The sequence below is a fragment of the Electrona antarctica genome (assembly GCF_951216825.1).
Source record: "Electrona antarctica genome assembly, chromosome: 1".
Lineage (NCBI taxonomy): Eukaryota > Metazoa > Chordata > Actinopteri > Myctophiformes > Myctophidae > Electrona > Electrona antarctica.
Genome location: NC_136806.1, coordinates 34,971,452 through 34,987,016, shown reverse-complemented (window position 1 = coordinate 34,987,016; position 15,565 = coordinate 34,971,452). Strand labels below are relative to the sequence as shown.

Sequence of the window (15,565 nt, the reverse complement as noted above, 5' to 3'; positions counted from 1 at the left end):
TGTCTTCCGGGCAGACGTGTGGCTATGCTTGACGTATCTGCCACGTGTGTGTATTCATAACGTATCTGCCATGTGAGCGGTCCTAGCCAATCAACACGATGAGGTTACAAAGTACACATATAGAGTTATATTATACAGTAATAGAGACGTCACCGGATTTCTCCTCCCATCCACTTGTATTGAGTTGCTCACCCAGGCCAGCGCATGAGGCGTTCTTCTGGGTTGGAACCAGTGCATTCTGGCAGCGGCGTCAACTGGGAGTGCCTGAGGGCTTGGGCACTCACTGAAAAAATAATAAGACAAATAGCACCCACTGAGATTAAGGCTGAAGATCCCCTCCCCCTGGTCATTTTGTCACGTAGGCACACACCTTTACGGTGTTCACAGAACAGGTATTCAAATGCTAATACGGTGGCTTTGTCCAGTGCCCGCACGGTTCATTCACACTCCGTCTCCTGCAGCAACACAACACTAGTGATGGGCCAAACGGATCATTTTAGTGAGTGAGCGATTCGATTCACGTTCACGGCAATGATCCGATTCAATGATTCGATCACGTTCACGTGTTCAGTGGCGCTTCCGGTCCCCTGCATTTTATTTTTGTTTTGAGACCTCCTTAAGTCATTGCCAAACACTGTACTGTATATGGGTCACGCAGATTGATTTGATTGAAGTATTTATTAACAGTTTGCAGAATTACAGTAGCCTACATTTCAAGCACAACTCAATACAAAAAAAACTGAGTGGACGACCAATAAAGGATTACACTTGTTTACAAGAGCGTCCACCTTGTTCAATTCATCGTAACATTTAGACATTACAAATATAGACTTCTATATAGCCAAATAACAGGAAATCATCATCATAAAGGAGGTAAAAAGGGAAAAGCAAGTAGTGTAGTGTACACTTCCATTTGTATACAAATACGTGGTTTTATGTTTTGCACTAGTAGGCTACTGTTGTGTGGTAAATGTTGGATGACTGTTTTGGACAAAAGACACACTTAGTAGCCACTCGATCGACTCCAATACAGTTAGCATACCAAATTACCAATTCGAGGCTACACCCAAGAATGTTGCATACTTGCATCTCGTTAGTCATAGCCTATTCATACTGTTGTTGGAGGCGGGGCGGGGGGCAGGTTCCGTTATAGGAACCTGCCGCCCCTGCATTCTGGGATTGATTATACCATACATGAACGCGCTGGGCCGTTCATAGCATTGTACGCGTTCACATATGGCCCATAGTGCCATGGCCCATGGTGTAATACCACTTTTGGCCACCATATCTTTCACGCTTCAGTGTTTCCTCTCGGTGACATCTTATATCTTATCTTATCTTATATATACTCTAAGAGTACACCACACAAATCCCCCCATTTGGTGGCATGGAATGATGCCAATTATATATAGATTAACTAGTAGGTATAGTCCTTATACCCGTTTGAATATATGAACAACACACACACGACCCGTCCGCAACCCGTCGCAAGACACACGGAAGCAATGTGTGTGCAGACGTTCGCTTCATCGTGGTCAGTACAGGAGAGTCCGTCGTTTTTTTTTTAGAGGTGAAATGGTTAATGGAGCAATGTAGACGTAGGCATCCAATAACATACGCCTGTGAGGCAGTGTTGTTATGAGGCTTGGAGTGTCCAGAGGCCCAGTAAAGCAACCACGCATGCGCAGTAAGGGTGAAGCTGTGGGAAAATGCAAATGAACGCAAATAAACAGCGTTCAGTTTGTTAATTTGGAAAAAGGGCTTTGTGGTGCCCTGCATAACATGATGGTCGATGCCTGTGTGCAAAATGCAGATGAACTGTGCAAGTGAAGGGGAGCAGGGGGGCTAGGACATACAGAGATACACACACACACACACACACACACACACACACACACACACACACACACACACACACACACACACACAGACAGATAATTGCTTTATATTGTTAGATGATAATACAAAATAAAATACCACTTTTCGGCCTGCTCTGTTTAGCACTCCCATCGCCCAGGACGAAGTTCTTTGTCCTTTCTATTAGTAACGCCAGACGCCCAGGACGAAGTATTGTCCAGAAGACGAAGTTTATTGATATGAGAACGGATCGCATGGCTCCATAGCCCAGGAGCGCCTGTTGGGCAATCCTCGGTGTTGCGCAAGAGTGAGATGTCATCGAAAAACTCCCTCCCCTGTTTAACTGATAAACGAAAATCTTAAAACGTTCATAACTCGCGATCTAAATCATCCCGTCTATTATGAAAAAATATCCTGTGTCCAGTCGCTAGTCGCGATCGATTTATTCTTACCTCCCGTTGTTGTCGATCGACTCTAGAGTGGTGTGGCTATTGTTATTGTTAACAACCGGTCCGTCCGGAAAAGGGGTCCGTGTTTACAAATCGAATGGGCGCTATAATGTAATGGATTAAATAACCCCTGGCAATTAAAGTGTTAACAGTAGGATTGTCCAAACAGACAGTATTTTAATAGAAACCAATTCTATCTGTTTTTTCTTTGCTGTTTTTTCCTGCAGAGCATAGTGCTGTGCTGCCCCAGTGCTTTGGTGTGGCACTACTCTCTCACAGACAGCAGGATCAAGACTGGCTCGCCTCTGGACCTTCTACCCATCGCCCCCTCCAACCTGCCTATGCCAGGGGGCAACACCACCTTCACACAGCAGGTAGCGTTGCCCTCAATCTTGATGTCACTCCCTTCAGAATGTTATTATAAAATTGATTGCTGAATCATTTTTTTGTTTGTTTTGCAATAACAAATTCCTCTTACACACCGTAGGTCCGTGCCAAGGTGCGAGAAATTGAAGAGCAGATAAAGGAGCGAGGACAAGCGGTGGAGTTCAGGTGGTCCTTTGATAAGTGCCAGGAGACCTCGGCGGGTAAGAAAACAATTCCCTCCACAGCCACCCTCGAGATGTCAGCAAATGATTGCAGCCCTTTCAGATTAAATGTGTGTACTATTATTACATTGCATTTTTAAACCGTTGTATTTTTTCCCCCTGACCTGTCCTCAGGTTTCACTATTGGGAGGGTTCTCCACACCCTGGAGGTTCTAGACAACCACAGCTTTGAGAAGTCTGACTTCAGCAACTCACTGGACTCTCTCTACAACCGGATATTTGGCTCTGGCCAGAGTAAAGATGGCCACGAGGTAAGGGTCAATAAAAGCATTCTCTGTGTCATAGCTGGAAAATGTGCATTTCAACTGGATAGGATAAAGACATGCTACATGTGCACAAAAGACCACCAAAAGCAAATGCACACCATCAATGTTGAAGACACCCTTTTCATTATTCGTTATATAACAGGGGTGTGAAACTAATTTTAGGTCACAAGCAAGAGTGGGCAAAATGTGACTTCATGTGGGCTGGGCTAGTTGTGCATTGCCCTTTTCTTTGTCAACCTGCTTGCATGGGGTACAGGCTTTAGTTCCGACACTATTATTGGTCCGACAACCTACCTCAAACCCTAACCTAACCGTAACCGCAAGCATGGGAGCAGCGCATGTTTGAGTGCTAGTCTGACCGGTGTTCCCGCATGTTGGACTAATGCTCCGTCAGAATTACCATCGGATCACTTGCATGTCCGTGTCTCAGTCTCTGCTAACTTCAAAATGTTTCACTTTTCTTTACTTTTTTTGTTTCTTATGAAGAACATTACCTAGCAAGCATTACCTTTATAATTATGAGAGATTGCAAATATGCTATTTGGGTTTTTTAGGTAGCCCCACCCTTTCCATTAATAAACCATTTGAAATCGAACATTAGCAGACAGAAATATAGAACTAATGAACAAATAAGTAAATGTAGGCTAAACAATTACATCTTTATTATGATAAAGAGTAGAAGAGCTAGCGCACACAGCTCCCAAATGAAAGAGGTTGTGACAATAATAAGTAACAAAACAAACAGAACACCAGCACTCACGGATCCCTCATCTATTGTGGGCAAAGTACACGTTTCAGCTATAAGCCATCATACTGATGATTGCACAGTTAGTTTTTTCTCGCAGTGAAGACTTGGAAACCATTCCACATCGGCTCAGGTCTCTGACATCACTAGAACAGCTGTCATTATGCGTAACCATTACTCAAAGCTGTGAATATTTATAGCATTACTTCTTCACCTGCATAATGTGCATATAGAGAAAAATGAACACTTGAAAATTATTCTGAAAATCCATTCTTTCCCTTGTCCCTGTTTAAGAAATTAGCTGGCTTGCTCCTGTTGCACTTCCCTCCAATCTATTTTAATATGAAAGACCCTGCTAGTATTCAGTAGCACATTTGTTGCAGCCCTGCATGTTAACATTAAGCACCTGGTCGAGACACTGGACCGACTGAAGGTTGACATTCATGCACAGAGGGTGGGTAATTGCCTTCTTATCGTTTGTCTAAGTACACGCATCAAGCTGCCAGCAGCTGGCTACAGACAGGGATAGGGATAGGAGATAGGATATGATAGGGGTAAGAGAGTGGCCTGAAAGCACAACACTGTTGTACCAACATGTATAAAATGGGGTTTAGCCAGCCGGGGCGCCTGATGGAGGGGAAAGGAACTGGTCTGAAAACGTGTTCCTTCCATGCGCTACGTCCGGCCGGGGGGGAACCCCCCCCACGTCAGGTGAAAAGAAGCAGCTTGGACTCCATGCATAGAAGGAAGCATGAGGTCAGTTCGCTGCCCTCCCCAGGTTGGCAGAGGAAGTGTAGCGCCCAGGATTACATTAGATAATAGACACAGGGTGAAAGAATGTGTTCCAACGCTCGGAAAAAGAAAGACTAGTCAATTTAGCTGATTATTTGTAGACACACACACACACACACACACACACACACACACACACACACACACACACATGTGCGTGGTGTTTGCATAAATCCATTGATACAAAATAATAAATGTATAAAAAACACTTCAATTAAATAGAAAAAGTAATCAATTGAATAATTGCTAAAAAAATAAACAAACTAATAAATGATCAATACCCTAGTACAGATATTTAATCTTAACTAAAATCATCCGCCAGTTGACGATAGCAATATAGCCCATGAAGAGTTCTGTAATTCACAATTTATTGCATTACAAAGATTACTTTTTAGTTCTCATCTTCAGATTTTTTTTTCATTCTGAAAGCATCAGCTTTGTGATGGATATATAGTGAATTGTAAGATCTCTGTTTTATCTTTTGAACTTTACTTCCACTGTTTTTTGCTGTTTTCTTTTAGCTCTCTTTTAGCAGTCTTCTTATCCATACAGTGTAGAACTAGAAAGGTTGCAATTTAAAAAAATTGCAAAGTGTGGTTGCCGCAGTGGCTTACATATGCCCCTCCCACTGATATTGCCAGCCAATTACAATGTTGCGTCACCCCTGCGATCATGCGTAAGTAATTCGGATGGGATTTATCCCCTCAAAAATCATTTTTCTGCAAGAAACTGTTACATTTTTCGCATTTGCGGCGCCCCCTATGGATGAAAATGGAATCGCTTTTGGCTTTTGGTTGATTAAACCACCCGCGACATCTGATTAAAATTTGGGATGTAAAATAGGCCCCTCCCACTAACTTCGGACGACGATTAAGGCCGAACGATAGGGACAAAAAAAATCTGAAAAAAAATTAAACGCGGTCCGATAGGTCCAGAGATCATGTGTACCGATTTCTGTGAGATTCGGACAAAATCTGTAGAATCAGAAAATAAAAGTGTGTTTTGAAGAAATTTCAAAATGGTGGAAAATCTATCCTGACGCAAATGGGCGTGGCCTATATGGGGAGATGCGTCATGATTTTACAACCTATGGTTCAAGAGTTATAAGCCAAAACATAAAGGGCTTCCCCATTATAAGTCTATGGAGAACTAATTAATTAATCATCAATTAAACTATACAACGGATCTCTTAGCAATGAGCAAGCACACGATTCCCGATGAAGCCGGTCGATTTGACATATGGCTCGAGTGTGTGCGGCAAAGTATCCAAATTTACAATAACAATAGTCTGGCAACCACACTAATTAGTTTGGAGTTTCCACTATCAATAGCTGTAAATTGGTCTTTGAGAACAACTGTCATCATGAGAACTTATACACTATGGTTTTGCATGAGGCATCCATCACGTAATTCATTCATACTGTCTCACAAATGGCACATTTAGGACTTCATCATAAAAATATTTTCAGCTGTGAAAATGTACTTTGCTTTGTGTGTGTGTCCAGATGTCCCCAGATGACGATGCTGTGGTGACCCTGCTGTGTGAGTGGGCGGTGTGCTGTAAGCGCTCGGGCAGACACAGGGCCATGGTGGTCGCCAAGCTGCTAGAGAAGAGACAGGCCGAGATAGAGGCAGAGGTGAGTCAGCCCCTGTCGCATCCTTCCGTCCACACCGGCTCGCTGTTTATTGCCAATCTACAAGCTCACAGGGTGTCGCGCCGCTTTGTGAGCTTGTATATCTAGTGGTTTTCGCTGTGCACAACCCAGATTTATACGTTACACAGACATACTGACTGAGATAGACGGTTTAGCAGCCGCCTCTGCAAACTGACTGCCCTATCTCCTGCTCATACAGCCCCAACACACACATACACAATCTCACCCCTTGCACAGTTTTCTGTTGGCCTGGGATTAATGACTACCACTGCTGTTCTGCTCTTAATGAGCCATTGTGCTCCCCGCTTGTAATGACTCTTAACAAGGGCTGCTACCACATGTAGGTAGAAACAGCTCTCGTTTATAAGCCCTACCTTTGTGGCTTCTGCGCCCTAGTAGTAAAACCAAATTCAGGTAAGACACGCCGCCGTGACATGTTCTCACCTATGGTTTGTTGTGTGTGTGTGTGTGTTTGCATTTGCAGAGGTGTGGTGAGTCGGAGGTAGTGGATGAGAAGGGCTCAGTGTCTTCAGGCTCACTATCAGCAGCTACGCTACCAGTATTTCAGGATGTTCTGCTGCAGTTTCTGGATACTCAGGCCCCCACACTCAGTGAGTTTTCATCTCTTTTTGAGTGGTGCAGCCACTCCAAAGAGAGAGTGTGTGTGTGTGTGTGTGTGTGTGTGTGTGTGTGTGTGTGTGTGTGTGTGTGTGTGTGTGTGTGTGTGTGTGTGTGTGTGTGTGTGTGTGTGTGTGTGTGTGTGTGTGTGTGTGTGTGTGTGTGTGTGTGTGTGTGTGTGTGTGTGTGTGTGTGACAAAGTTGAGGTTCACACTGTGCACCGCTGCATGATGGGATGCTGAGTTTCTAGCAGCCATTACGTGATTTCGGGTGTGACAGTACAGTAGAGGGACCCCCTGGGGACCCCCACACGGTAACTGTCATTTCTCAACTGTTTCGGACGCGGGGCTGCTCGCCGGAACCGGCCCGGCCCCCTGTGTGCGTTCCTGGGGGTCTGGATGTTCCGTGGACCCCCACACGGTAACTGTTATTTCTTGACCGTTTCGTAAGTGGGCGGCCCCCTGGAACCGGGCCGGCACTCAGTTCACACAGTGATTTTATATACTGAACACTTAAGATCACTTTTATTTTTGTTATTCTCTGTGTCACAGACGCCTCACTTACTCTTCTCGTCTTTCTCATCTTACTTGCTGAGTTCTAGACTGCAATAAACCAAAGTACTTTGTATTAGTTGTTAAAGGGGTGAGGATGAGGCTGTAAACAACGTGTGTGTGTCTGTGTCCTTTTAGCCGAGCCAGGAAATGAGAGTGAGCGGGTGGAGTTCTCCAACCTGGTGCTGCTGTTCTGCGAGCTGATCCGTCACGACGTCTTCTCCCACAACATCTACATGTGCACGCTCATCTCCCGCGGCGACCTGGCCTCCGACGCCCACTTCCCCCGCCCCCGTTCCCCCAGTGACGAGCCCTCTGACGAATCGGAGCGCAAGGAGCAGGACACGGGCAGCAGCGTCAAGATGGAGGCACGTCGGAAGCACCCCGTTGTTTTTGTTTGTGTTGTGTGATGAGTCATAGTGAAGGGGTGTTTGTACACTGTGGGAACCCGCTGGATGTGGGAGAATAACGTGAGCTCTCTGTGTTTATGCAACAGGACACTGGGCTGTCGGAGTCCATGGAGATCGATCACAACTCCAGCGCCAACTTTGACGAGGTAGGTACAGCGTTCAGTTTTTTCTGCTTATTAACTTTGACGAGGTAGGCACAGCGTTCAGTGTTTTCTGCTTATTAACTTTGACGAGGTAGGCACAGCGTTCAGTTTTTTCTGCTAATTTTAAAACACACGCCTGGAGCCCAAAGTCGTATTTAGTTAACCCATTAAAATCAGGAAAGCATCTGTGCCATTTTGTGTGTGTGTGTGTGTGTGTTCTGACAGATATGCCCATATATGTTTTTAAAATAAATTATAAAATGGGCATCAGCAGCCTGAGCATCAGGGAAAGAAAAAATATAATAAATAAATGAATGAAAAAAGAAGTAAAGAAAAAACACAGGCACCTCACGTATTAGGAGGGCAGTATCGGTCACCAGAAAAAAGGTTTTTGTTAAAATGGAGGTTGAAGTTACAATGGGTTTGTATAGGAAGGGGGCGGGCAGCTACAATTTATATCAAATATCTAAATACTGAATCAAGCAACTTAAAAACTGTCCGGGGTCTTCACAAAAGCCTGAGTAGACGATAAAATTTCATTTAAAAAAAAAAGGTGAAATATCCCTTTAACCACATGAACTTGCGTCCCTGCCCTGGCCATGTCGTCATAGGTGAACATTCAGACAATAGGCAAAGGTATTTGATCTACAAGCTCACAAGTGGCAACGTGCTTTGGAGATCAGCTGTTTGATGTAGTCACAATATGGACTATTGGGGGACCACAGTCAATAAAGTGTATATAGGGTTTAAGTCAAGGAAGCTCCTCCCAGGAAAAGAAAAAACGTATGCGTTCTTGTGCCCGTTGCATCATTTGAGCCACCTTTCTCCTTGCAGATGTTTTCTCCGCCTATGCACTGTGAGTCCAAGGGCAGCCCCTCGCCCGAGAAGCCCACCCCGGATCAGGACAGCAAGGCCGCCTGTAAAGACAAGGGCATGGACCCTGCTTTCCCACAGGTGTACGAGCAGCCGCGCCACATTCAGTACGCCACCCACTTCCCAATACCTCAGGTAAGCACAGTCACTCACAGGCAGGTTTTTGTGTGTTGTTTCTGATATTGATTCGCTCAGCATCTCATTCATTCACAGTTTAACATAAACATATTGGATATTTTAATTTATATTGGCACAGAAGAATGTCAGTCAGTATGATTTCTACCTTTCTACCATGTCAGGCTGTCTAATTCCATGTTGTCCTCAGATTGTATCTCCTCTCCTGCAAACTCTGAACTCATTACACAAAACAAACAAATGTTAGCTTTTTTGAGATGATAGACGCTGTTTACAAACCCCCGTTGAGATCAGTCAGCGCCAGCGGGGTAATGAGGTTGGGGTTGGCTGAGCTTTATGTATCGCATAGCCGGTCTTATCAGTGTTTTGTCTCATCGCAGCGGCATGCTTATCGAGTGCATCCGGCTTATGGGGATTGCGTTCTAATCTCTCTCTACCCAGGAGGAGAGCGCCAGCCATGAGTGCAACCAGCGTCTGGTGGTGCTCTATGGCGTCGGCAAGCAGCGAGATGAGGCGAGACATGCCATCAAGAAAATCACCAAAGACATCCTGAAGGTGCTCAATCGCAAGAGCACGGCGGAGACGGGTAATTGCAATTGTCGACACTTGTCTCTCACATGACCGTTTCTGTGTTGCGTCGATTTGTTTATATAAAAATATCAAAAACAAAGGGCTTCTCAATTTTTTTAGTAATCGATAGAATTACCACTAAGAAAATAGTCGATAGCTGCAGCCCTGCCATGCTTGTGTGCGTAAACCCCTGCTCTGATGTCAAGAAACCACTTGCTATCCCACTTTGACTGCTGGTCCACCTGTGATCTGATGATAACTCTCCAAAGTTACGTACTCATTAGTCTTCATTAAAATACGTTTCCTTTTCCCCTTTTTAACATATACATTTTTATTTTCCCTCTTACTTCTGCCCTTCCTCACACGCTTCCATTCTCTACTTCATCAACCCCCTCTGGGGAGGATGCATCGTTCAATATTCATCCCATCCAATTTCTATGCTAATGGCAGTCATCTGCTTGCAGGCATTTTATCTAGGATGCGTGTGACCTTATTAAGGTGATTTAAGATTTTCCAACTAAGTTATAGTTGCGTAGATTTAAGTGCTCTGGTGTCGCTGCAGCACATTCCCTATGTGAGCCGATGACCTTCAGGCAAGTAACACTTGACCACGTTTCCCTTTCCGATTATTTTGAATGCCATCCCTTTCAGATGAAGCTCCACAGTAGCAGGGTGTATGGAAATATGCCAACAGGTCATAAATTGGCTTATTAAACTCAATTTTAAAGATGGCTCATTTGACAGACTGAAAGAAAAAACAACCTTAAACAATTCACCATCTTTTTCTTGCCTCTCCGTCTTCTTTTTTAGGAGGCGAAGAAGGGCAGAAGAGGAAGAGGAGTAAGCCTGAAGCCTTTCCCACTGCAGAGGATATCTTCTCCAAATTCCAGCATCTCTCCCACTTTGACCAGCACCAAGTCACCTCTCAGGTAAGACCAGACATCTGTAGTCACAAAACTAGTTAAACCATTTGAATATAAATATGATTGTGTTGCTGACTGACTAGTCTGCCCTGCAGTATTTAAATGTAGTTCTGGGACTTTTAGCCCTCGGACCATATAAACAGAATTAAATTGTCTTAGCAAGATGCACTGAATACTGGACGATATTTAACTGATGATGCCATTGTGTAAATGGCAGTTAAAATGATTTCCATTAGCCTAAATTTGGCTAAAGGTGGTGAATAGTGAAGATAATAGAGCCTGTAGTTTTCAAAAATATTGAAGTAAGTTTTGGAAATATTCTGAAGATTTTCATCTATAATGACATTCCCAAAACAGGGACACCAGGTTGAAAGTGGTTTAAGGGTCTCAGATGTCAGAAAGAAATCCAGTTTTAACATTTTATATGTAAGAAAAGGATATCCATCCAGTAACATTGTGGTGACAACCGTGACATGCAAAAATCTTTCTATTAACATGCTATAAAAAAGTGTTGATGCCAAGGACCTTTTTTGTACACGGTCAAGTGTGTTTATTTTGTGATAACCAAAGCAAAAAAACCATCATGTTTGTGCAGGTGTCCAGGAATGTGCTGGAACAGATCACCAGCTTTGCCTTAGGGATGTCCTATCACCTGCCCCTTGTCCAGCACATACAGTTCATCTTTGACCTCATGGAATACTCCCTCAACATTAGTGGCCTCATCGACTTTGCCATTCAGGTATAAACACGCATCGGTGCACCGCTCTTGGGACTGGAAAGGGACCTGTTTTTTCCCCTAAGAAACGGCGCTAGTGTGGGTGGGCGGGGGTCTCCTTTCAACACACAAATCGCACATTAGGACTTGGCCATGCAAAACGATTTCAGTCATGACGAGATTTTATTTTTGCTTCAATCCATGATGTGTTGTGTGTGTTTGTTAGCTGCTGAACGAGCTGAGCTTGGTAGAGGCGGAGCTGCTGCTGAAGTCATCCAGCCTGGTGGGCAGCTACACCACTGGCCTGTGTCTGTGCATCGTGGCCGTGCTGCGGAGGTACCACTCCTGCCTCATCCTCAACCCTGAGCAGACGGCACAGGTGTTTGACGGGTACGTACGTCCGCCACAACCCTCCCAACATTTTATATCGGTGGTTCTCAAACCTTTTCATGTCAAGGACCTCCAATCTGCTGTTTTGGAATAGCCAACCTATAAGTGGATATAGTGGTTAAAGTAATTGTGATGCTATGTTAACTACTTTTGCTGGGGAGCTCCTGGAATTACAGTTACAATGTCCTGATGTAAAAGAAAATAATTCAAAAGAAACAAATGAGGCTGTATGTATATGGACAATCTAAATCTGTTGGAAATCGTTTTTATTTTGATGAAATTAAAGTATGGCAAACTGACTATGGAGAAAATAAAAACATGGCATTTTGATGTCAAAGTTTTCTGACCCCTGATTTAGTCGCAAGCTCTTATGCTTTCCATTGGTTAAATATTTATGAAACCCGCAGACTTTAACCACTTTCAAGAGGTTTCTGGTGTTCTCGAGTATCACGGTTGAAGTGGTTACGGATGGCGCATGCCGTGTGGAATCCATGAGCATTGTTGAATGTTTTCTCAGGCTGCGTATCGTGGTGAAGTCAGGCGTGAACCCGGCAGACTGTTCCTCAGCAGAGCGCTGTATCTTGGCCTACTTGTACGACCTCTACACCTCCTGCAGTCACCTCAAGAGCAAGTTCGGAGAAATCTTCAGGTAGAGAGAGAAAAAAAGTTAAAACCAAAAAACACTTCAGTAATCCACATAATGGTGTATCGTCCCGTAATGGGTTCTAAGTGTCCTCCTTTTCCCCTTGTGTCGCCCCCAGTGAGTTCTGCTCCAAGGTAAAGAACTCCATCTACTGCAACATCGACCCATCGGACTCCAACATGCTGTGGGACCCTGGGTTCATGATGGAGGCCATCGCCAACCCCTCGGCACACAACTTCAACCACTCCATGGTGGGCAAGATCCTCAACGACAGCCCCGCCAACCGCTACAGTTTTGTCTGCAACGTGCTCATGGATGTGTGCGTGGACCACCGAGACCCTGAAAGGTGCGTCGGTATTGTTTTTTGTGTCACAGAGACGATTTGTTTTGGGGGAGCGTTTAATGCACACCGCGTTGCACCCATTGCACAACTCGAGGTCAGAATTACTTATAGCTTCTTTAAAGTGAAGCATCACCGGCTTGGAACCTAAATACCTAACATATTGTTTTAAGCCCTAACCACACCAAAGGGTCACCATGCAACTCCTTGGGTCCAAACGGTTGCAAGGAGTTAACGCTAAAACCGTCTTGACCGTTTGGTGTGTTTTGGGCCATTGAATTCCATGCGTTGAATCACTAGGGTCAATGTGCAACAAGACATCACACCGCAGGGACAACGCTAAAACCGTCTTGACCCTTTGGTGTGGTTAGGTGTAGTTTTCTGAGATTTAAGTAAAAAAATTATCTGTGTATTTCACATTATTTTACAAAAATGTAAAATAATGATAAGTTAATAGCATTTTCCTTATTTATTTTTTGTCCAGTTAGTTTATCGTTAACACTTTGCAAGTGTGATTTTACTCTCACTAAGTCTTCAGGGCCATGCCAATGAAACTCGAATCCAAACAAAATGGTCCCTTTAGTTTCATGTCATACAACACCACAGACTAATTTGACTTTGTGTCTCCAGAGTGAACGACATTGGGATCCTGTGTGCAGAGCTGACGGCTTACTGTCGCTCTCTCAGTGCCGAGTGGCTGGGAATCCTCAAAGCCCTCTGCTGTTCCTCCAACAACGGAAACTGTGGCTTCAACGACTTGCTGTGTAATGTAGATGTAAGTGTGCCCTAGAGAAATACAAAAGAAAACCTTACACCTTATACCTGGCTCACGTTGTGTGTATAATTATTATGGAGGACTTGTACTTGGGGGTATTATTATTATGTTTTGTTTTTTTTACATTTTCCGTTTTGAGTGGCTGGGACTTCCGTTTTGAGTGGCTGGGACACTCCTTACTATTGGTTGAATTTAATGTTTATAGAGCATATCTACCATCGTATAATACAATTTTGGATAAACTAAATCCCTTTTTTTTTAAATTAAGTCTTTGCCGTGTTCGCAGCTCACTAGCTTAGCCGTCCGTCTCTATTTGAGTTCTTCCGATGTTTGTTAATTTTAGGGGTGCAACGGTTTACGGTTTAAAACCGAACCGTTCGGTACAGCCTACACGGTTCAATACGCCCTAATGTACCGCAGTCTTTCGGTTTGAAACTAGAAGTCTAGCACTCTATCGGTCACACACCACCCTACTTAGAAGTCTAGCACTCTATCGGTCACACACCGCCCTACTTAGAAGTCTAGCACTATCGGTCACACACCGCCCTACTTAGAAGTCTAGCACTCCTTCTGTCACAGAAGCGACAGTGTAGGCTGTGTAGCACTCTGTCGGCTCCCCCCCCCCCCCCCCCCACACACAGCACAGCACAGCGCACACACTAGAGAGAGACGCATGATGAGAACCCAGCCCAACCCAGGCTTCTAAGCACCGTCTTTGTAAGTTTGTTCAGATCTGCTTCTGCACTCACTCGCTGTTGACTTGAGTGCAAGTTGTGCAAGTAGCCCTGAAACATGACTGTCATAACGAGCGTCATGTGTTGTGTTGTGCACCATGGCTAGCTTGAAACATGTCCCGTTCGCATATTGATCAGCCTACCTAACGTTGTTGTGCTCTCTCCACTCGTAACAGGAGCTTAAAAGAAATTTCGGTCAGAAAAGTCCCAACAAAATAATCCATGACTGTAGATAGGAACCCTTCTTGTAATAATATAAGCACAATATCCTTAAATCCTCATGCAGAGATCTTTACTAAACTTTAGTACACGGACACACACACTCCGTCTCCCCCTGAATCCCTCCCCTAAATCACTCTTCTCTCCTGTCTTCCCTGCACGTGTGAGTGCATAGGTGCATTTTTTCCCTTAAGTATAATAATGATGGGGCACATTAAATAGTGATAAAAGGTTTTTTTCCCTTGAAAATAATGAAAAGGCAGAAAATACTGGAATGTGTTTGGATAGGGAAAAAAACAATTTTTCATTTATTGCTAATAAAAATAAAAATAAAAATAAAATATATATACATATATATATATATATTTTTTTTAACTGTACCGAAACTGAACCGAAACCGTGGACCCCATACCGAGGTACGAACCGAACCGTGGGCTAACTGAACCGTTGCACCCCTAGTTAATTTGTGGACAACATAAACACTGTGGGTTATGCACCAAGGTACTACATACAAGTAGGAAGTAAACGTGATATTGTTTATTTATGTTGTTGGTGTCTTATAATCCCGTAAGGGATGGGTCTTAACGACAAGACACAAAAATAAAAATTCATTCATTCATTCATACAAGGCATTTTGTAAAGCTGATCTGTTGTCTCCCTGCCGTTCTGAAGGTGAGTGATCTGTCCTTCCATGACTCGCTGGCAACCTTCGTCGCCATCCTCATCGCTAGACAGTGCCTGCTCTTGGAGGACTTGGTTCGGTGTGTAGCTATCCCCTCCCTGCTGAATGCCGGTAAGTCGCAGGGTCTCTCGGGTCTCCATTATGAGTCAACAAAACAAGTTGAGTAATAATGAGAAAGCTTTGTGCTGCTGCTCCCGTCTTGAGGGACGATCACAGCGAGGTGTCGCTACAGGAGCAGACGCTTCAGAAAGCCCTTGGCAAACGGGGGCTGTGTTGTTGTTGCAGCGCTACCGCTGTACTTGGCACTCGTGGTTAAAGTACTGTACTACTGACTGGTGGTACAATTCCATGCTGAAAGTATTGACACTTTCATGTGTCTCTATAAAACACTTGAAAGACAAGCCACAAGGGAGGAGAGCACTAATGTATGGAAAACAAAACAATTATTTGGCTGACCACCTGTTTCTAGTGA

General features: G+C 44.1%; 1 protein-coding gene across 2 annotated transcripts in view; it reads left to right on the top strand.

Annotated features, from left to right (window-relative positions):
• The window catches only part of med12 (mediator complex subunit 12), a 40,388-nt gene that overhangs the window by 5,690 nt on the left and 19,133 nt on the right, over window positions 1–15,565 (top strand). For both annotated transcript variants that reach the window (XM_079508078.1, XM_079508077.1), the window contains exons 8-23: window positions 2,534–2,680; window positions 2,794–2,893; window positions 3,029–3,165; window positions 6,223–6,354; window positions 6,857–6,983; window positions 7,680–7,909; window positions 8,038–8,097; window positions 8,929–9,102; window positions 9,544–9,688; window positions 10,483–10,601; window positions 11,191–11,334; window positions 11,537–11,700; window positions 12,218–12,349; window positions 12,462–12,689; window positions 13,314–13,458; window positions 15,084–15,204. In XM_079508078.1, the coding sequence (XP_079364204.1) occupies window positions 2,534–2,680; window positions 2,794–2,893; window positions 3,029–3,165; window positions 6,223–6,354; window positions 6,857–6,983; window positions 7,680–7,909; window positions 8,038–8,097; window positions 8,929–9,102; window positions 9,544–9,688; window positions 10,483–10,601; window positions 11,191–11,334; window positions 11,537–11,700; window positions 12,218–12,349; window positions 12,462–12,689; window positions 13,314–13,458; window positions 15,084–15,204 (2,305 nt within the window). The remainder of the gene's footprint in view (window positions 1–2,533; window positions 2,681–2,793; window positions 2,894–3,028; window positions 3,166–6,222; window positions 6,355–6,856; window positions 6,984–7,679; window positions 7,910–8,037; window positions 8,098–8,928; window positions 9,103–9,543; window positions 9,689–10,482; window positions 10,602–11,190; window positions 11,335–11,536; window positions 11,701–12,217; window positions 12,350–12,461; window positions 12,690–13,313; window positions 13,459–15,083; window positions 15,205–15,565) is intronic.